Below are 21,209 nucleotides of genomic sequence, written 5' to 3'. Positions count from 1 at the left end.
TCCTTGAGTAAGGTCATAGCTAGTGAATGTAACCTCGTAATATGCACGTACCAGACACTCCTAAGCAACTGTTTCTAAAGACCACCTAAGATTTCATTACTACGTTGAAGAAAGAGACGGCGATTTCTCTTCTCGGTCATGTTTCCTTGTTTGATAAATCTCATATGCATAAGATAGTGAAACAACTCTCAGTCACTTTGGCTGGAGACCCTTAAGGCGCGTTTGTTAGGAAGGATTTGCTCGGATAGCATAACTCACTGGAATCAAGGCATATTGAATGAAAAACCGGATTACAACTTCCGTATTTGTCCAAGTTGAATGTAGAAGATGGAACAACCAGGAAGGAAAATTATCCCTTCTAATCGACAATATTCCTTCATGAGCAACCCATCTTCTACCCTCAACTTGGACTAAATTTTTGAAGTGTGTCAAAGTCCTATCCAATATGCCTTTGGTCTAGCAATTATCCTATCCAACCCAATCATCCCTAACAAACACGCCCTTTTACTGTCTTATTGTATAAATAACAAACTGGAAGAGTAGAATGAACGGGAGTTGTAAAGCAAGCAGCCAAACGCAGTGGTAAACCCCTAACCAGCTACAAATCACAATGCAAAAAATTTATCGATTTCCTCGTTAAATTATCTGTGACCAGCTTTTTTTTAAGTGTATTTTTGTCAATCTAAACCCTTCACTTCATTTGACTTGATGTTGACATATTTTTTTCACAAAAGAACCTCAAAACTTACGGTGGAAAAACTCAGCGACCACTTTATCAATTTCTATTATCAGAGATAAAAATGAGAAGTTACACAAATTCATCATTTTAGCTAAAAAGCCATAAGAAAGTGGCGGTGTTAGAAATGTCCCATTATTTTCTCGGCAAGCAAAGAATATTTTCTCGGTAACCAAGCAAGAGATACAGATAATAAAGAGGAGGAGGAAAAAGAGGACGGACGTACTTTTCAGGGAGGAAGTTGTTCTTGGAGAGGCATGCTTGAATGTAGCAGGCTTCTTTCTTGCACGGCTCCTTGCTTTCTTGCTGCACCATCTCCTCTCTCTCTCTCTCTCTCTCTCTCTCTCTCTCTATAACATTCGACCGTCGGAAATGTCCGCTCCTGCGCCCGGTTTCTTTTTCTTATATTTAGTGGTCTCACCGATCGACCGACCGACCGACCGGTCTTCCCACGTGTGCCGCTTCTGTCATGGACCGGCTTATTCCTTTTCTTTTTGGGAACACTGGGACTCGAACCAGTTCGAATTTTGGAAATTTTTTTATCCTCTACTTCCACAAAATTTTAACTTTACCTCGTTTATTATGTCTTACTTTAGATTTTGTATCATCTATGTCCCGTCAAGTGAATTGAGAAAAATATTAGTTTCAAGAACTTTTGATCTTTTTGACACGTTAATATTTTGGCCAAATTGGATAAATAGTTCTTATAATGATAGAACATTTAGAAGGCAGCTTCATAGTAAAAACAAACTAAATTTTAAGCTCTCGTAGTGTAAACTGTTAACAAATTTAAACCCCACCTCATTTTTCTCTGTCGTCACAACTCACGACCCACCCACCATTCCCACCATTTCTATCTTTTACTATATTTTTAATTGGTTTAGTTTCAATTTGGTACGGACCTATTTTAATTGGACACAATGAATTTATTTATTTCTTACATGGACACCAATCGTTGTAATGTGAGGTATTTTTCATCTCTACATGGAATTTACAAGGTATTTATTCATTACTTACATGTCGTAAAACTAAGTGCTAAGTGAAAAACAAGAACCATTCTTTTGATGGTTAGACCGCTGAAGGGACCAATAGTGTACAAATTTCAAACTTTAGGGGTTATTTGATATTATAATTTTTTAGATGATCCAAAGTTAAAACTAAAGAGTAAAGAGGGTGCAAGATGTAATTAAACGTTTTCCAATTGTTTGTAGAACCAAATAATGCCAGAAGGATGCTCGCAAGATCCTCTTGTAGATCATCCAATTATATTCATTTATTATACATAATGCGATAAAAAATTATTATAAATTTTTTATTTAAAATTAAATAAATAGTATTCAATAAAAATTAATCGTAAGATATACGATGAACAGATTATCTACTCTCCAAATAATGATTGACGCGCAGTATATAAGATACCTTCTCCTCCCGGTTCTCCTAAAAATAGAAGCTCCTCCGTCCTCCGTCCTCCGTCCTTCGTCTCTCTCACAATCAGAGACACAGACACAGCAAAAAATGGAAGCTACGAAGGCATGGATAAACGCTTTCAGAGCAAAATCAGCAAGCCACGCTGCTTTGGCTCGAGGGCTTCCGAGAGGCCTGCTACCTTCACCGCGTCCTCATCCTCTGCCACCGGTCTCTCTCTCTAGAAATAATTACTTCAATCGCACGCTTTAATTATTTTGATTAATTTCGGTTGAACTGCCCTTACTTCTTGTTTGGTTGCCGAGAAAGCGGAGCAAGCAAGAGAAGAAAATTTGCTTTCTTTTGCTTATGTTTTAATTAGTTAATATTTTATTTATCATCTTTAATTTGTTATGGCAGGTCGAGAAAGCTTATGATACGAACAGGACAGTGTTTTCTATTAAACGGCTTCATTTTCTTAGGAAGGTAAATTTCTCTCTGTTTTTCTCATGATTCATGAAAGTGAATACAGTTTAATGCTTCAAGGAATGGCTTTGAATTGTAGTTTTATAAATCTGTGAAATTTCGTGTGCTTTGCTCGTATTTTTCGACAGTTACAAAAATTTCCCTGGATTGTGATGTTTTAGACTAGTCATTTAGTCCATCTTCTGATTTTTCTGTGTTATTCGTAGTGGTATGGTTTGATTAAACTGAGTAGTTTCAGGCCGTAAAATTTCCTATAAGTTGTATCTTCTTAGAGATGCGAGCGAGTTGATTAATTTGCCAAAGCTGTAGGGTGCTCAATATAAGATGCATTTTATCAGGTTTTGTTAATCTTTCTGCGAATATGAAGAACTACTTGATAACCACTTTTTAATGATTATACTACGATTGAGAGCGATTGTGGCAATCTACTACTCCTCAAAGTATTTACAAAGATGAGTGACTGGTGTCCAAATTTTGATCTTGCGTTCTTTCTATGTCATCTAGTATGGATGAAAAATGTCAATTTAGGAAGGACAAAGGGAAGCAAATCGAGGTTTGCCGTACTAAATTAAGATGGACTTGGGTCAAGCAAAAATATTGTAACATATGTAGAAGCTATGAATAATGTTGGATCAAAGTAGAGGGATAAGAATGATAGAAGAAGGTGCGCTTTATCTAATTGGTGAAGAGAATACTTTTTGAGTCTTTGACATCAAAGTGAAATAGACTGAATGAAGGAACTTGAATGTGATGATATAGACGATTCTTTTGAATGATATTATCGAGGTTTAAATGAATCAGTTAAATTAACGATTTTTATGTCACAGTTTGGCTCTACTTTTCTATCTATATAAATGGCCTAGTTTTTTTTTCCTGCTGAAGGTAAATGTCGATGCTGTCAAACTTTTAGATGCTTATATGGTCGCCTTAGTTTTCATGTCCCAGTATTACCTCTACATAGACATCAAGTAAAGTAAAAGCTACTTATAAAAGTGCTTCCAGTGTTTTGCTGGACAAAGTGCATCCTAAATCTGCATGTGTTAGTATTGAAATTCAAATTTCCTAATCTGTCTCTTTGCAGTATAATTATCCTTAACTCAGTCATCATCCCAACTCTACACTGGATATTACCTGATAGATGCCCAGAATATAGTTCTCAAGAACTCTGCTCATTTGGTGGTATATTGAAATTTTATTCCTTCTTGCGGCAGGGACTTGTACAACTCTTTTATGTGAGTATGCAGCCAATTTAAGTTCCTCATTTGGTGCATGGACGGCATTCTATTGAATATTTCTTAGTAGGAAAAAGGATGAATATGGATTTTTTGTGTAATGTTTTACCTAAAATTAAGTTTTGTAATCTTTTCGCGATGTGGCTAAAGAAAGTGTTTAGGGTATGCATCATGTAATATCTGGATGTTTAAATTCTTTGTTTCTGATTATATTTCTGTACTGGTATGTAATCTTGGTAAGTTTGTTATCTTATAAATATTTCTTTATCATTATAGATGCCCGAATTACTGAAGGGATTTAATCCCTTTCTCAACTCACAGAACATATAATTTTTGTTTATTTCATTTATTTATTTTTGCTTTGCAGGTAACTTGGTTCTACCCACTATACGTATTCAGCACTATCCTGAGCGACATCTGGTACTCAACAAATTACCCCCTTATGCTTCATTGTTTTACCTCTACATTATTTACTTGATTCTGTTTTAACTACCATTGGAATTAACTGAGCCCTGGTAAGGTTCACATCTATATCTTGCAGTGCAGAATGTTAAAAGTTCTGGAGGTCACTATGATCCTTTAGTTGTTAATATATGATAATTTGTTTAAAGTTCTGCATGTCTTGATATGCCTTTTCTCTTTCCAATTTCTACCATGTGATTATCCAAATCAACAATTTTATTTTAACTGAAGGTACAATGATATTGCTAAGTATGGATTTTCTTCAATGGGGAGGTCCGCGCCAACCACATTGGATCCTGTCAGACAAAATGAGGCATTGGTCTTACAAAATAATGTTGGTCCGGAAAGACCTGCTGGCCTGGGAGGGTAATTAACTTATTCTTAAATAGAGCTTACGTTTTTTTTATTATTGTTGTTATTTTTTATATTTATTATTTCTGACATTTCTTGTTGAATAGATATTTATATATCTCATGAGTTGTGTATGCATCTGTTTAATTTGCAGGGTCATGATTGGTTAGGAGTGCAGATGTATTCAGTACTTCTTTTGAGTTGTTTCTTCCTAGAGGTATATATATCTTTTATTCTGTATTTATTTGGGTGTATGGAATTATAGAAGGTGGAACAGGAGTTAGATTTCATACTTATTAGACTTAGAGAACGATAGAGAAAAAGAGAGAGGTGCTTATTTTCAAATTGCAATATGCTCCATGGTTTATGTGTCACTTTATGAATGACAGGCTTGATGGCTTCTGCAGGTATATGTGACAGGATTTATATGTGGTGGGACGGCACTAAATTTTCTGCTTCTGTCCTGGATCTATGCTTATTACTGTTTCGAGTATGTGGTGCATATGCCTTTTTGGATTAATATTTTGCACTCACTAATTGCCTAGATAAGTGTGCTAATGCACCTTTTGAACTCCTGGATGTATGCTTATTACTGTTTCGAGTATGTGGTGCATATACCTTTTTGGATTAATATGTTGCACTCACTAATTGCCTAGATAAGTGTGCTAATGCACCTTTTGAACTCTTTTAGGTACAAATGGAATTTTTCTGAAGTTCGTCTTGAAAAACGGCTGGATTTCTTCGAATCTAATTGGGCATTTTTTGCTGGTTTTGGTAAATATACTTCCATTCCGGTTAGTTTCAGTTCATATGCATTTTGTCCCCTTCAAGTGAACGATTATTTATCGTATGCAGTTTCCTGGGCCACATTATACACTGTTTATTTCCACGTTGAAAATTATGCTGATATAGATCTTCACTTAGAATTTTACTTTTGCGGCTTCCTCATGACACATGCTTGTGTAATTATAATTACCAAATGCTGAGACACCTTTATCATGTGCCTTCACTTTTTTATTTTTGGTCAGTTCTGTTTTCACTTATTTGGAAATCAACATGTGATCAACTGTATTCGATGGTTGATTTTGTTTGGTTTGAAAGGAAAAAAACGAAGAGATAATATTAAGTACTCGTTTGTGTCTTATTATATGTGTATGGAATAGCTGCTGTAGGGCTGAATCATGGTGTTTAAAGTATAGGATGTTGATTAGGTTGTAAGCAAGACAAAAAGCAAAATAAAATAATAATGATGATAATAAATTAATAATATAAATAAAAGCCGAGACAGTTATAAATAAACCCTCTTGAAATGCAATATTTTGAATACTTAATATTTTGACTTCAAGAGCATGTCACATGGGCTTCAGTTTTGAATGATTTTAAGAATTACTCTCTTCTCAAATACTGTGGGATATGTTAGCAGCCGTAAAGTGATTTTGGTTGAGGTTTTCCTACTTGTAATCAGATCCCCTTCAGAGATTTTCTTGTTCTGTTCTTGGTGGATTTCTTATCCACTTCTGTGTAATTCACTTTTCTTTTTTAATAAATTATTATAGTTTCTTCTCAAAAAAAGAAAGAGCATGTCACATGGGAATATGTTCTAGATATTTTAGGCACATAAACATTTCTGCATTACCTATATTTAACATTCGTTTACATGTTTGGAGGTTATTAACATCCTCTATGGTTCTGCAGGGGGCCCTTGTGTTCTGCCTATACTCTTTTTCTCACCTCTTGTGAGCTATGGATTTATGGCAATTCTCTTTCCATTGGTATATTTTTCTTTTTACTTTATTAGCTATTGACTCTGCATAAAACTTGACCATGATCATCTTGTTATTCACATGTGGTAACCGTAGATGTTTTCAGTTTGTTTTGACAGCAACGGGCTCAGAGGCTGAGCAAGTTATTTCTTCTCAAAGGACAAAATGGGAAGGTGCTGGGTTGGGAAAGCTTCCAATATTTAATGCTGCAGATAACTTATCGTAAGCCCCTCATTACTTATGAATATATGATCTCTGTGTTTCAAATACGTTAATTCATACTTGATCTTTGGGTTCCTTTTTGTGGATAATTCTAAAAGAAATATCGTAAGCCCCTCATCCGCCCTCATCTCTTTTGTTTTTTGTTCTTGAATTATAGAGCTCTAGTATTTGTATGTAATAACTTTATGCTTAAGCGCGAAAGGAGGGTGTAGGCTCTCAAATTTAAAACTGCTACATCAATGAAATTATTGACAATATGTTCAGTATTACATGGTTGGTCCTGAAATTGAGGAAGTAGCATTATTTGAGTTCTAATAGGGTTACGGAAAGTGACATTTCTATCTGTTTTGACTCTTGATTGATCTTGTACAGGACGCGGGTTTTGTCTCTGTTTCCCCTGGAATCCCAGGAGTTACTTCAGAAAAAGAAAGATCGCTAAAGTTTGGCTTAGTGTTTATACAATTGTAAAAAGTAAGTCGAAAATTTTCTCTTTTGCCGTAAGGTTTCTATTGTGCTCCCATTCAATCAACAAAGTTGTAGATGTGTTGCGTTGCGTTGCAGTCTTTATCTGATTGATATGATAATAATTTCTTAATTTAAATGTAATGGTTCAAGATAGGGCGTCAACGGAAGGGTTTCATGGTTCCATTCTGTATATTGTATATAGAAAGCAGGTGTTGATGTTCGTTTTTCGATTCCTCAGTTGGCAACTTATATCTATATGTTGTCCATGAGGTTTCCTGCAATTTTCACTTGTGGACTCGTGGTTTCGGTTTCTGAAATTGAAGTTGTGTAGCTTGCTCAAGATTTCAGTTAAGGAGCATCTGTTAAATCCTGGATGTTGGAGCTAACTCTTTTAACTCTTTTACTAACACTGCCCAGATGGTAGAGGATTTGAGTTTGGATGCTTTAAATCTCAATACCTCCACTTAAATTGATGGAACAAATTTTGATAATTCTATCACATTTTGCTTTCATACCAGCTATGGTGAGGGAGGGAAAGAACCAAACTTAAAACCTCAGATGCATCGTAAAATCAACTAAACTACAAGCCTCTTGCTGCGGTTAGTATAGCTTAAACTGTTGGGATAAGGAGTCGAACTTGAGTGCACATACAAGAGCAACTTGACTACTAATATCTTTTTTTTTTTTTTTTTGTATTAATTTAGAATATTCTTCTTTGTTACAAGCGATATTACTACTCTGATATGCACTCAAGAGAGTGGGGAATCTAAACCTAAGAGAGTGGGTTGAAATGAAAGATCTTATCCACCTGGGACTCGATATTAATTTGAAATATTAGTTTCCTTCCATATATACAAGGATTTTATATGATGTTATGAAGTACGAATACTCTGGATTTTTTAAATATTATATCTTTGGTTAAAAGCATAAAAATTAAGGTATAACAGTTAACATTTTTGAACCCTCCCACCATAGAATTTTTGTATGCATGATGCAGTTATGCTAACATATATGGTGTGTTTGAAGGTACTTTTAAAAATAATTGAAAATATGTTTGGAAGTACTTTAAAAATGACTGAAAATGTTTTTGGAAACAATTTAGAGTAAAAATGAAAATGTATCCTGATAAAAAACACTTGAAATATTTCCTGCAAGAAGCACATCTGACATTTTTTTTCAAAATGCACTGTTTTTTAAGTTAAAATACACTTTTTATTCACCCATTTAAAAGCACTTTCAAACGTATCTATCAGTACACGCTCTTTCTTCAGCCACGCGCCGTATAAGTACCCAATCTTACCAAAGCAGCACTTACGACACATATGATTGGAGCACGAGAAAGCGCGTGGAAGCATAATTGAAATACGATCTTATTCCCTCGACAAATGGATAAAGTAGTGCACCGCTGGTGGCTCCGTGACCGTTGATGATGATCGAGCAAACCAAACAAGACCCATCCTGACCGTCCATCCACTTCATGCGAACAGTCATCCTGCTAATTGATAAACTTAAGCGTGTTGGGATTAAGTTAATCATTTTTTTCCAACTTTTTGTGAGCGTATAAGTCAAACTAATATCCAATAACTTAAATCACTTAATTATGCTTAAGCCTTACAGCGCGGGAAATTAATTAATCCCAGTTTCTTAACCTTTTCCTGCGTAAATTGCGGGATTAGTGTAACGCTCAACGATGCTAATTACGCGTAAATTATTATTAAGTGAATATGCTTAGCATATGTATTTTTAACATTCTCTTATGAATTAGGTGAAAGATGAGTTTTGTCTCCTAAGCCAATTGCCAACCCTAGGGTTTCACCAAGTGGGAATTGGATCATCTTTGGATCAATTCTCTCCCGATCCTCTCAATTTTGGCAATCAACTTTTAGCAGTCCACTCGAATGGAAAAGTGCATTGCTAATAGTTGGTTGCCAGAGTTGAGATTACACTTGCTGTTCATTATTTTTCAAATTACTAAGAACTATGTTTAATGTTTTAGGATATTGCATTAGTATTTTAACGAAATAAAATGTTGGGGAGACTACATGTGTACCATCTTATGTGACAAGTGAGGTGTACATGTTATATCAATTAATGAATTTATGACATTGTATATTGATTGTATGTGTTAGTTGCTGCATGAGATTGTACATGGTACAAATATGTGATTTCCTTAGCATTTTTCTTTGGTGAATATTAATAGCACTTACTTACATGAAGAAGTATTTTTTCACTTCATCCACATTTACTAACACCGACGGGATAAAATAAATAAATTTTCCAATTTAATTCTTTTTTATGCCTAATTGTGTCTCCTACATTATAATTTGTAACTCAATACTTAAAAATCAAGGAGTAAACTGATCAAGAGAATTTAGTTAGTCTCATACTCATTCTCTCATATTCATGATTTTTCACATTTTTTTTATACAACGATGTATTAACACTAAACGTGGAGAACAATTTGGTTTCAAACACGTCATCCACAAGGCTCAAATCCAAAACCTTTCACCTACAAGTGAAGATGAAGACTGTATTATTGTAATATTAACTGCTATGACTTCCCAAATTTGTTCTATCCAATTGTGTCTCCAGCGTTATAATATGACACTTTCTTTTGTATTTAGCTTTCTCAGTCCTTATTTGAGGTTCGGTGTGATGTGGCACATGCCCAAGCGTGGCATGCGCTTCCGTTCGTCTTCAAAAACTAACAAGCTTTTTCAGTACACATAAAAATTTCCTTAACCTCATTGTTTCCATCTCCTCCAAGCTAGTTGTGGGAGCCTCCAAATTTGATCATAATTATCTATCCTTTTCATTCATTTCTTAAACAATACACATACTGAATTTAGATCGAGTTCGATTAACATTATTCATCATTTTGCTTTGTGTACACTTTGGTGGTTAATTTTCTCGTGTTTTCAATTAAGAAAATCTCGGAAGTTCATAACAATGTGCCTAAACTTGATTAAGATCTCTAACACGTGCTTCATCTTCTCTTCTCTTTTCCTAGTTGATGGTTGATGCAATGCCGATGCAGCCCTCGTGCTTTTTTTGGGGATAATATGCTAACTACTTCTTGCCCACTAAATAAAAAGGAGGCAGATCAAGTAGGGGCCAACTAGAAATACACCAGAATTTAGTGGGGACAGATATAAATAGTAAAATATCTACAAGACCCAAGAACGTAAAATTCTAACCGCTTTCAAGTGCATAAATATCGTTGTTTTACACTACTGCGATAAAGCGTCATCTGCTCTATCGTATAATTATATATAAGATTATGGTAGAAAATGATTAAGCAACGAAAAAGGGGGAACTGTACAAGTCAACATAAAAGTCACCGTCAATATTCAAAAATCTGTCACTGATCTGTCTGGTGGCTGGCTTCAACCACAACGTTATTTATTTCTCCTTTTTTGTTGTTCTTTCTTTTTCTCAAATGCCTTTTTCTTTTCTTTTCCGGATACCCCTCAAAAAGATTACTTACAGCATTTGTTTTCTTCCAGAAACTTGTAAAATGTGATTAACTATAGTGTACATATTAAGATGGTTGAAGTAATATGTCGCAAATATTTAAGGAATTGTTTTGCAAAATGAAAACGACTAATAAAATTGTGTATTTTTATGATCGGAAAAAGGTATGTACGTTAGTTTAATTTGAGAACAAAAATATTGGAAACGTGTTTGGTATTAATATACTAAATTGAGAAAGTAAACAAAATCATATTTGGCAATAATGCTTTTGTAATATAAATATATTGTGATGAGAATGGTGGTTGCAACGAAGGTGGTGATAGTGGCATTAGTGATGACTTGGTAGTGACTGCGGTGGTTGGGTATGAGTGGTGAAAATGTGATGTGTGTGTCGGGAGAAATAGGGGGTGGTGGCTAAGGCCATCTCCAACCTAAGGCTGGCTCCTCTAAGAAATTAATATTTTAATGAATAGTGCAGAGCCATATTTCTTACCATCTCCAACCGAGGGCTAAAAGGCCATAGGGCTCATTTTAGTCCTGTCACAAAAAATCATCTCCAACCAAGGGCTAAAGGGTCATAGGGTCAAACATAATTTATTATTTAAAAACTACAACTTAAATTCAAATCCAACAGCTAAATGATGTAAGCATGACGTCAGCTAGTCGTTGGATTTGAATTTTTTTGGCATGTAAATAGGGTGGATATTGGGCTATAATTCACACACCTTTGAATTCAATCTATTTCAATTAAATCTCTTTCAATTCAAGTTTGCAATGAATTCCAACTTTTGATACTCTTCGGATTCCAATTGGGGGTACTCATCCAATTCCAAATTATTTAATGTTATTTAGTGTTGTTTAATATTGTTTAATGTTGTTTCATGTTACTTGATATTATGTAATGTTTAATGGTTTGGAAAGTTATAGGGAAAAGAAAAAAAAAAAAAAAAAAAGAAGAACTTTTACAATTTTTAAAACAAATTTTGTAAAAAAAAGAAAAAAAAAAAAATCGACTGGCTGACGTCAGCTAGTTACCGTTGGTTTTCAAATTCTAGGCCAACCGGTTGGTCCTTTGGTCCCTTTTGTCTAGTGGAGCCCATGAGCCCTTTGATCTGGCTCTCAGTTGGAGGCGGTTTTTGGACTATTTTCGGCCTTCTGACCCTCTGGGGTGGTAGTAGCGATTACAAATTGGTGGGAGGTAAAAGCCAACTGACTTGCCTTCTCAGGTTTGTTTGTTTATTTAATCTCTCCCTTGTGTTCTTCTGTCTTGGATTGATTACATTTTATATGCTCTCTCTCACTCTCTCTCTCTACACACACACACACACACACACACACACACACACACACACACACACACACACACATATACATACACATCAACTTAGTTGGCTGCTAGTTTCATCTCCTTGTCCTATATCTTTTGTAATTCTCTTCTTATTATTTCCCTAAGAAAAAGGTTTGAGCTGCTCTATCTATCTGCATCTGGCAACTACTTTCCTTTCCATCTCATAAAGTGAAGAACCAGCAGCAGCTCACCATTTTTGTTGGCTTTAGCTTTTTGCCATTTCAGAGGTAAAACTTAAACAGAGATGCTCTATACAATGTGTGTGTCAAAGTTGGACAGAGAAAAGATTGTCAAGATTTCAGAGGGAGTCCAACGGCTTACTACTAATGAGTCAAATATCGATATTGTACCAAATTTAGGCTAACCTAGCAAATGCAGTTTTATTATAAAAGACATCGATGCAATCAGAATTAGAGTAATGTTTTATTGTGTATACTCTAGTGTTCCAAGGATCAAGTGTCTCTCGCTTGGGATCCACCTAATGTGGACGGTTCTCGGATCCCTGCCACTGGAAATATAGGTGTAGGAGGAGTTCTTAGAGATAATATCGGTGATTGGATTGGCGATTCTCTATCAACTTGAGCAAATGGCAGGCGGTTGATGCTAAAACTTTTAGCTGACAAGAGTATTTCAAGATTATGAGTGGAGATGAATTTAGTTTTGGTGGTTAATTTAATTAATAATATGACTTAAACCAGGTTAATTTAATTAATAATATGACTTAAACCAGTTTTCATCTTCTTGTCAACATCATTGATTAGTGCAAACAACTTATGACACGCGAATGCGAGTTAGTGCTTGTCTAGCAGAAGAAGAGCATGATGGTACATGAAATTGCCAATTGGAGCTATAATATGAATCTTGGATACCATTATTTTGAGAATCCTCCTGATTAAAATTAAACTTAGTTATTTGATGTTATGATGTGTAGGACTCGAACTATCTGTAATAACTCTTTATGCTAGTTTTTTTAGGTGATCCACCCCCTTACGTCACCAAAACAATAAAGTGAAAAAGAGTCATGGTTGATTCTCTCGTTTAATTCTTTTTGCTTGTTTTCCATTTTCTCTTGTCATACAAATAAAGCATTTAAAAAACACTCAACACAAATAGATACATAAATAAATACTTCCTCCTATACAATCTCACTCACTCTTCTTGTTCCCTTTTAAGCCCCTTTGGACCAAACTAACAAATTACATATTAATCTTGGATTTCCTCCAAACCAATCTAGAAATTGATTTCAAAAAAAAAAAAAAGAAATTAAAAAATGACCAAAAATTAACAAACAAATGGTAGCTAGCTAGGAAACCTATCTTTTCATCAGACAGATATGCAACGTGATACCATCCATGCATGCACTCATCTCATCACGAATTCAACTTCCAAATCTGCAAAAACACAAACCCAACAAATCTCTAGTGTTCCTGCTCATCCTCTAATTAATTAATTAAATGAAAAATTGGAAGGAGGACTTCAATGATCAAGCGAGAGGTTTTTCGTGTTTCCGGCACACTGAAAAATTTATCTGATTAAGCTGCATTACAAAATTTAATTCAAATAAAAATAAATAAATAAACTAACCAAATATTATTCATATCATTGAGAACTGTTTGGGGCTTCATCTCCACTATCAGTAGTTTGAGGCTGATGTTGTTGTTGTTGATGATGATCCAACGGATGATGATGATTCTGCTGGTGTTGATCGGAATTCATATTCAAACCACCTCTAGAGTATGCATTAAGGGCCGCCAGCATGCCTAAATTCGACTCCGAAACTCCGAGGCCGAGATGCTGCGACGGTGGTTGTTGCATTAGCATGGAACCCAATTGGAGGGGATTCGCTCGGCCTCCGGCTGCTGCTGGCTGGAATTCAAGACTGCCTGGAAGATTGAACCTCGGCATGAAATGCATTGGCGCTTGCAATGTGCTTCCGTGACTCGAGGTTGACGACGGAAATGTCCACATTTGGGCAGCTTCTGAAGGACCAGCCCCAAATGTTGCGGTGGCCATAGAGGGTACACCGGGACCAGCGGTTACTGGCAGCATCCAGAATGTGTTGCCAGCACCGCTCGTTGGGGCAGGTGCCACTGCCCACATCGCAGTGGCTGGTAGGATGTTCGAAGGCCTCAAAACCCCTGAAGATCCTACTTCCGCTCCTTGCTGCTGCTGTTTCGGCAATTGTAACCCGCTGCTACTCGCGCCCTTAAATGCCTTATTCCTGGACGGCGATCCTCCTCCGTCACCGCTGCCGCTTTCGCCTTGCCCTTGATTGTCATCCTTGAACAAATCTTCTCTAAAGCGTTTTCTCATATAATTCTCAGTCGACTCTCCACCGCCGCCTCCAGCACTGTCTCCGCCGCCGCTTGGAAGCGCTTCTGCAATTTGATCTGCTGTTATGAGAGGAGACTGATGCGGCTGATGATGATGCTGTTGATGTTGCTGTTGTTGATGCTGTTGATGAAACCCCAACAAACCCGAATGGGCAAAACCCTCGTCGTAGTGAGGATGGTGGGCGAGGGCCAAGGCGCCGGGAAAGGAGTGAGGGGAGGACTTGGAAGGCGGAGCAGAAAGCGTTGATCCGCTGCTGCGCAGGGAGATGTTCAAGGTGGAGAAATTGGCGGGGATGGTACCGGTTCCCGTGGTGGCGATGATGGCAGGCTCGGCTTGCTGGAGGAGCCATTCAATGGTCTCGCCGTCGGACTTGTGGCCCAATTCTCTGGTCAACTGAAAGACCCTGGCGGCGCAGGTTGCCGGCATTCGTATGCGGCGGCCTCTGCCTTCTACTTTTGTGTGTCGGTCCTTGGTGGATCGTTTGGCCACTTGGGTCGCTGGTGCTGCCGGTGCTGAAGGAGCAGTAGTGGTGGCGGGTGAAATGGTCAACTGCTGTTGAGTTTGGTTATTTTTGGCGGAGTCGAGGAGGGAGGCGGGTCTGGTGGGTGGGTGAGGATCGGATCTGGTGGCGATGGCGAGGGAGGCGTCGACTAAGTGAGGGGGAGGGGCGGTGGAGGTGGAAGTGGAGGAGGGGGAGGAGGTGGAGGAGGAAGAGGAGAAAGATGAGGAGGAAGGAACAGAAGTTGGTGGTGGTGGTGGGGTAGAATGGGAAGTGGTGGTGAGGCCAGCTTGAATTGAGATGGAGCCCACGAAAGGGGGTCCTCCTCCTCCCCCTCCTCCTCCTGAGGAAGATCTGATGCCATCAAAGGGGCCCACAAAGTGGGAAGAAGAAGAAGAAGAAGAAGAGGAGGAAGAGTGGTGGTGTTGGAATTTTTGTTGAAGGTGAGGAAGAAGATGGTGGTGTTGGAGACTTGTGTTGTTGTTGTTGTTGTTAGAAGTGGAAGTGGAAGTGTTGTTGGTTTGCTGCTGCTGCTGCTTCTTGTTATTGTTGGGTTGGAAATTTGATAAGTCCATTTGGTAGGGAAGGGTTTGGACTTGGAGGAAGGGAGGGAGGAAGAGAGAGAGAGAGAGAGAGAGAGAGAGAGAGAGAGAGAGAGAGAGAGATGATATCTTTATTTTTGTGTGTTTTTTTTTCTCGGGTTTTAAGTTGCTGTTGGCTTATTGATCTTGATCTCTAACTCATCAGCCATCCACAATAGTACTTTTCATTTTTCTGTGTCCTTCTCTCTCTAGGGTTGGGTTGGACTCTGAAGAGAGAGAGAGAGAGAGAGAGAGAGAGAGAGAGAGAGAGAGAGGTGGGGGTGGAGTGAGAATCTCTTTAAAAATGTTGCAGGGATTGAATTGGGGTTGGACCAAGCTAAGACTAAGAGTAAAGTGCTTGTGGGGTTCTTGTCCTTCCCCTGACCCTGAGCACCACCAGAACTAGCACTTACTCTTAATTTAGAGAGAGAAAGAGAGAGATAGATAGTAGGTCAATTTAGCAGGTGGGGGACCGTCTGTGGTGGAGCTACTAGCTAGGAAGTAAAACAAGAGAAGGACGAGACCTCTCCGCCCTCCGTCCTCCTTCCTCCGCCCTCCGCCCTCCAGTCGTGGGGTCTGGTGAAATGAATGATAAGAATCCTCCTTTTTTACACTCACATTTATGCCTGCCCCGCCTCCTCCCGTCCCCGGTAATTATTTATCCAACATCTCTCTCTCCCTACAAACATTCTTTTATTTTCCATCTTCCCTTTTTTTCTTTGCTTCCGAAACAGTCACGGTAGAATTTTTTGGTGTCTCCACAACACAGGACGGAACACAACATATCATTATACAATTAAACGAAATTTTTTTTCCTTCAATTGTCACTCTAATTGTATAACGTTATGTAGTGCTTCGGGCACAATGAAAAATCTCTCAAAACTCATGCCTCCAACACTGTTTTAAAAGCAGTATGGTCTTTTCACTGATCCTCAAGTGGCCCTTTTAGCAATAAGAGAGTTTCCCGCATTCGTAAACAAAAAAACTCTCACGATTTACCTTCTGGTGCGAATGGTAAATTACATATATCGGAGGAGTGGGAGTGGGAGGGTGAGTCCAGTTTGTCCCAGTGGAGGGCAGGGCAGGAAGCAGCGAGACAGCGCAGGTAAGCATCAGATAAAAGCATCTAATGCACTTCCAGGACAGCTCATCCCCAACCCAAACCATCCCTCCGCACTGTTTTTTCCTTTCTTCTTTTCTCCCTTTTTGTTTAATTATTTATATTACATTTTCTTTGTCAATTGGTGCAGCGAGCATGCCATTGATTTCTAATATATATATATCCGTGGAGGGTTGGAGGAAAGGGATAATATTTATAATATGATTAATGGTTTTGGTTATACTTACAAAATGCTGTGAACTAGTCACAAAGTATTTTGACGAGGAATTTGTTCATAATTTTATGAAGTCAAGTATTTGCAAATCTTTCTTACATGCCTTTGATCAACCTGAAAGCTAGAATAACATTCCTCATCTCATCTACCTAACATTTTATACTCCATTTCTAGATAACTTGTCTCAATCCTTTCGAACTTCGAAATCGCTTAGCCAAATGAAAAAAACTGGCACCGCAATTCAAGGAAAATTAAAATTGTTGTAAGGGTTTAAGTTTATATTTGCTATATATTGTCTGATATTTTTATATATATTTCTTGTCGAATTAAAAATGATTAAGTTGATAAAGATGGAGATGTGGGTTGGATTTGTGTGGCTATTAAGGAATTAATTAAGCTAGATGATTATCCGTTCAAATTAAAATAGTTAATCAAAGCGAAGGGGTCCAAGTTGGATTGCCTGGCTGATTAGTGGCAAGAAATTATCCCTTTATCTAATTGTAATATATTAAGAAAGTTCAAAAATGATCTGGGCACCCCAACAAAGTCTTAAGTTTTGGCACCGGAGCAGTTTAGGTTTGATTGTCGCAAAAGACGAATTTGAACCATATTATAATGGCCCACTTATTGTGAGGCTTAGTTCACTCCCTCCCCTAGTGATAGATAATATCGCTCATGCAAAGAAAAAAATATTAAGAAGAGAAGTATTAGTAAATTAAGAATTACAGTAAAAATAAACGAAAAAAATTAGAGAAAAATAAATTATAATCCTTTGTACGTTAATCATTTGAGCATATAATATATAGGTTAATTGGTGTATTTAAAAATCTTGCATCCATATCATAAATACTGTTGGTAATGATGCTTTATAATCATAACCTTGTAAAAAACCTTAATAGTCAAATTTATAACGTTAGTTAGGGATAATCGCACTGCTTTACTAATTAATTGGAATTAAATAACAAATGAATGAGACAACCACCTCAAAATTTAAGCATCCAATCAATACATGTGCAATGTGAGAGATTATTCAGTTTGTCTAGAACACATGACGGAACATCGCATGTTATAATACAATTGGAGGACAATTGAATTTTTTTTTCTTCCTCTAATTGTATAAAAACATGCAGTGTTCCATCTCGAATTTCGGGCACACTAAATCTCTCGAGCAATGGACCAATGGTGATTCAAGTTAAGTGGTATTAATCTGTTAGACGAGTAGGAAATAGGAAAATAGAGAATTTCCGCAGACTTTTTTTACTTGGGTATTTTTTTCTTAGGCACTAATTCAAAAGTCACGCAAGAAAATTAGCATAAATGATACAGAAACTCAATGCTATTATATCCATCCATGAAATGGCGAAAAGTGAACCCTCACCAAACTTAGCTAGATATATGTATGATTCGTTAACCAATTTGTAATGTAATAAAAAAGAGAACTCACGCAACTTTTAGTTTGATACATATATAATTTTAGCTCAATATATATATTGCAACTTTTATATAACGATATTGGGGATGGAATTTGGAAACAGTCATAAATGGAGCTACCATAATTATAAATTTATCGAACTCGCTTTTTATGAAAGTCGAACTTCAAACTACTAAATTGTAATACTAGCAACACCATAACTCTCTTCCGATCAAACTAGACTGATCCCAGGTCGAAGAATCGATAACCCTAATGCATGGTCCTCGTGCCTTAAATGAATATCATATACTCTTAAAAAAGGTGCCAAAGTTAAAATTGAATAAAATAATTTATGAAATTTAGAACAGAAATATGATATATATATATATATATATATATATATATATATAGAAGAAGAGAAAGAAGAAGAAAAAAAAAAGGAAAATGGAAACTAAATTAAATTAATAAAATATAAGATCATTTAATCATTCAATTGTATGAAAAAGTATGGTCGAAATGAATAAAAGTATTATGAACTGTCTATCTATTTGCTACAATTGATTGGCTAAATAATCATTGTTTCAATTGATTTTTTTTACATAAAGATTCAATGATAAAAACAAAATTATGTGAAATGGATAATATTATAAATATTACCATGTAAATATTATATCTGTAAAAGAAAAATCATAAAAATATGAGATCATTTAGTCAATCAGCTTTATCAAGATAGACAGTTCGTAATACTTTTACTGAATTTTACCAGAGTTATTATGAAAATGAGAGTATGTGTGAGCTAAAATTTGAGTGTGTAGTTTGAGTTTTGGTAAAACTTGATCCTCACTTGCTCAAGTTGTTTGTTGTCACAGAGTTAATGAAGTTATTATATTATTTGAGTTAATACAAACTAATCAGGATTAGCTCAGATTGGGAGAAAAGATAGAGCAAGAGTAGATCTTGAGCAAAGTTGTTTTATTCGACAACATTTACAAGGGGTGGGACTCACTTCATGAGAACCTCATCCGATTTAGAAAGTGTCGTCACACAAGACAGGCGTAACCAATATTTTGTCTTAGAGTAGTGATTTAGTGATCAAGTTCGATCCTTCAAATTTTAAAATGATGATGTTATCTATATACTTCTTTTTTTACTTTTTACACACGTTTTTTAATTTCTAATCTTGAATTTAAATAAATTAAAGAAGAACAAATAACATAAATTAACGAGGTGTGTGTGGAAGGGAAAAAGGGTTTTTGTGGATGGTTGATGGACAACCATGTATTATTAAGTGGATGGCCGATGTACAACTATGTAATTGGAACACGTTGCTGGGTGAAACACATAACGAATAAAATGGTACAAATATTTAACCTATACTATGAAACACAATAGAAATTCCTACAGCTCGTTTATAAGTACTTTTAAAATAACTAAAAACAATTTTGGTGAAATATTTTGAAACCAATACTTATAAAAATACAATGAATATTAAAAAAGCACTTGAAGTGTTTTTTGCAAGAAGTACAATTTCAAGTGTTTTTAGAATCCAAAAATATATTCTCTAAAAACTCTTTCGATTATTTTAAAACATTTCAGAACGAGCCCTAAATTAGTATATTACTTTCACTGTAGCGCTTGTGGGGGGAAAGCACAGTGGTCGCAGTGGGGAATTACTGTTCCTGCATTATACTCCTTTGTTTGGTTCTCCGTATTTCTTGATGGAGACTCATCGAACTATTTTCTTTCCTTTTTCTCCAAAATTAATTCAATTTTCAAATTAATTACATCAAATTTCAGCAATTCAGTACTATAGTTAGTAGTATTTCTTCTCACTCAGAAGTAAAAGATTTTATATTTGAATCCCATAAATGAAAAATTATATACCAAATTAAACTGGCTATTATATGATTTAACTGAACTCTCATTCTTTTTAACGTAAAAATATCGATATACTCAGAAAAAAATTATTTCAGATTCCAAAAATGTTGTTGTCACAGCTCACAGGCAGAAGTCAGACGACCCCACTTGGGAGAGTACGACTTCCCAATTAAGGCCGTTGAATTATTGGTCTGTTTTTTTTTTCAGATTTTGTGCACCTCTGTCAGCCTAAATTTACCGTAATATCCCATCATTAAATTTTTCAGCGCTGATCTACATTTCTTTCTGTTCCCATTAACTTCACCCTTTTAACCTTTTACTCCCCCACTCATTTACTTTCTCCCTTTCCAAATAAAGTAGGAGGTTAAAAAACAAGGCAAAAGGCTGGCTATGCCTATTCCCACTTAAATTTGAATAAAAGCTTCACTCAAAATCCAAGTCAAGTTGGTAACTTTTTACGTCTAACGTGGACCACCAACAACGTTATTGATATTATCTTAATTTAATCATATATCATTAGAATTGAGTTTTATTGCAAAAGGCTTAGATAATGTATTAATATTACAAGTGAAATCTATCATATATTAGTTTGTAATTTTTTTTATCATATGTTTGATGTGAAAGTCTATTCTCTAACATCGCGTTGATAAGAAACCCTATTCTCTAACATCGCGTTGATAAGAAACTAAGGCAATAGTTTTGTCTCAAATATAGACGCGCTAATATTTACGTGTCCCAAATTTATTGATCTGCTTAGAAAATAACCTCCCTAAACATATGACTCCATGATGTAGAATTAAAATGCCAAACTAAGAAGTGGATATCCTTAGTAACAGTATGTGATTTTTAGGGGTCGAGAATCAACCATGGATTGCATTATTGACAAGTTTCGAGTCTCCTTCCACTTGAACATGAAATATGCTTGATGCTTCATTGGCGTGCAAATTTGAAAGCATCTCGAACAATAACAACTTCAACAATGCGGATTGTGGTAGAGCCAAGTGTTGAGGCCCAAAAACTTCTTAGAAAATCAAAGTGCATTGGATGCCCATTGTTTTGTACAACCATATTATTGGCAAACTGATATTTGAGAAAGTTTTCGTATAAATTTTAAGTAACGTTTATATTGTGCCAAATAATGAAATATCTCTCAATCCGCGTCATTTATATTTCTTTAAACTCTACACCTATTAATGGCTGGTTTGATATTGTTGTGCTTTGAAAAAAAA

The 21,209-nt window shown here is 36.2% G+C and overlaps 2 protein-coding genes across 2 annotated transcripts; one reads left to right on the top strand and one right to left on the bottom strand.

Annotated features, from left to right (window-relative positions):
- The first annotated feature begins 2,159 nt into the window (after positions 1–2,159).
- On the top strand, positions 2,160–7,306 carry LOC103946341 (protein EI24 homolog). The gene is given in 13 exon segments (XM_048581677.1): positions 2,160–2,295; positions 2,297–2,371; positions 2,561–2,626; positions 3,708–3,858; positions 4,226–4,278; positions 4,552–4,686; positions 4,826–4,836; positions 4,839–4,888; positions 5,079–5,161; positions 5,363–5,445; positions 6,367–6,443; positions 6,541–6,656; positions 7,029–7,306. Coding segments are annotated over 13 exon segments (1,011 nt in total). The 5' UTR covers positions 2,160–2,251; the 3' UTR covers positions 7,096–7,306.
- Positions 7,307–13,037: 5,731 nt separating this feature from the next.
- Positions 13,038–15,918, bottom strand: LOC103946339 (transcription factor TCP8-like). Its single transcript, XM_048581676.1, has 2 exons — positions 13,528–15,918; positions 13,038–13,334 (listed from the first exon to the last, which is right to left on the bottom strand). The coding sequence occupies exon 1, from the start codon at positions 15,349–15,351 to the stop codon at positions 13,543–13,545; it is 1,809 nt and encodes a 602-aa protein (XP_048437633.1). The 5' UTR covers positions 15,352–15,918; the 3' UTR covers positions 13,038–13,334; positions 13,528–13,542.
- Positions 15,919–21,209: the final 5,291 nt, after the last annotated feature.

Source organism: the organism of the source record quoted next, unplaced genomic scaffold (assembly GCF_019419815.1).
Source record: "Pyrus x bretschneideri cultivar Hongxiangsu unplaced genomic scaffold, Pyrus_bretschneideri_v1 Contig17, whole genome shotgun sequence".
NCBI lineage: Eukaryota > Viridiplantae > Streptophyta > Magnoliopsida > Rosales > Rosaceae > Pyrus > Pyrus x bretschneideri.
The sequence above is the reverse complement of the archived record's forward strand: the minus strand, read 5'-3'. Positions and strand labels throughout refer to the sequence as shown.

Bases quoted from the DNA above. Each gene is read 5' to 3' on its own strand.
- LOC103946339 (XM_048581676.1), bottom strand. From the start codon at position 15,351: ATGGACTTATCAAATTTCCAACCCAACAATAACAAGAAGCAGCAGCAG.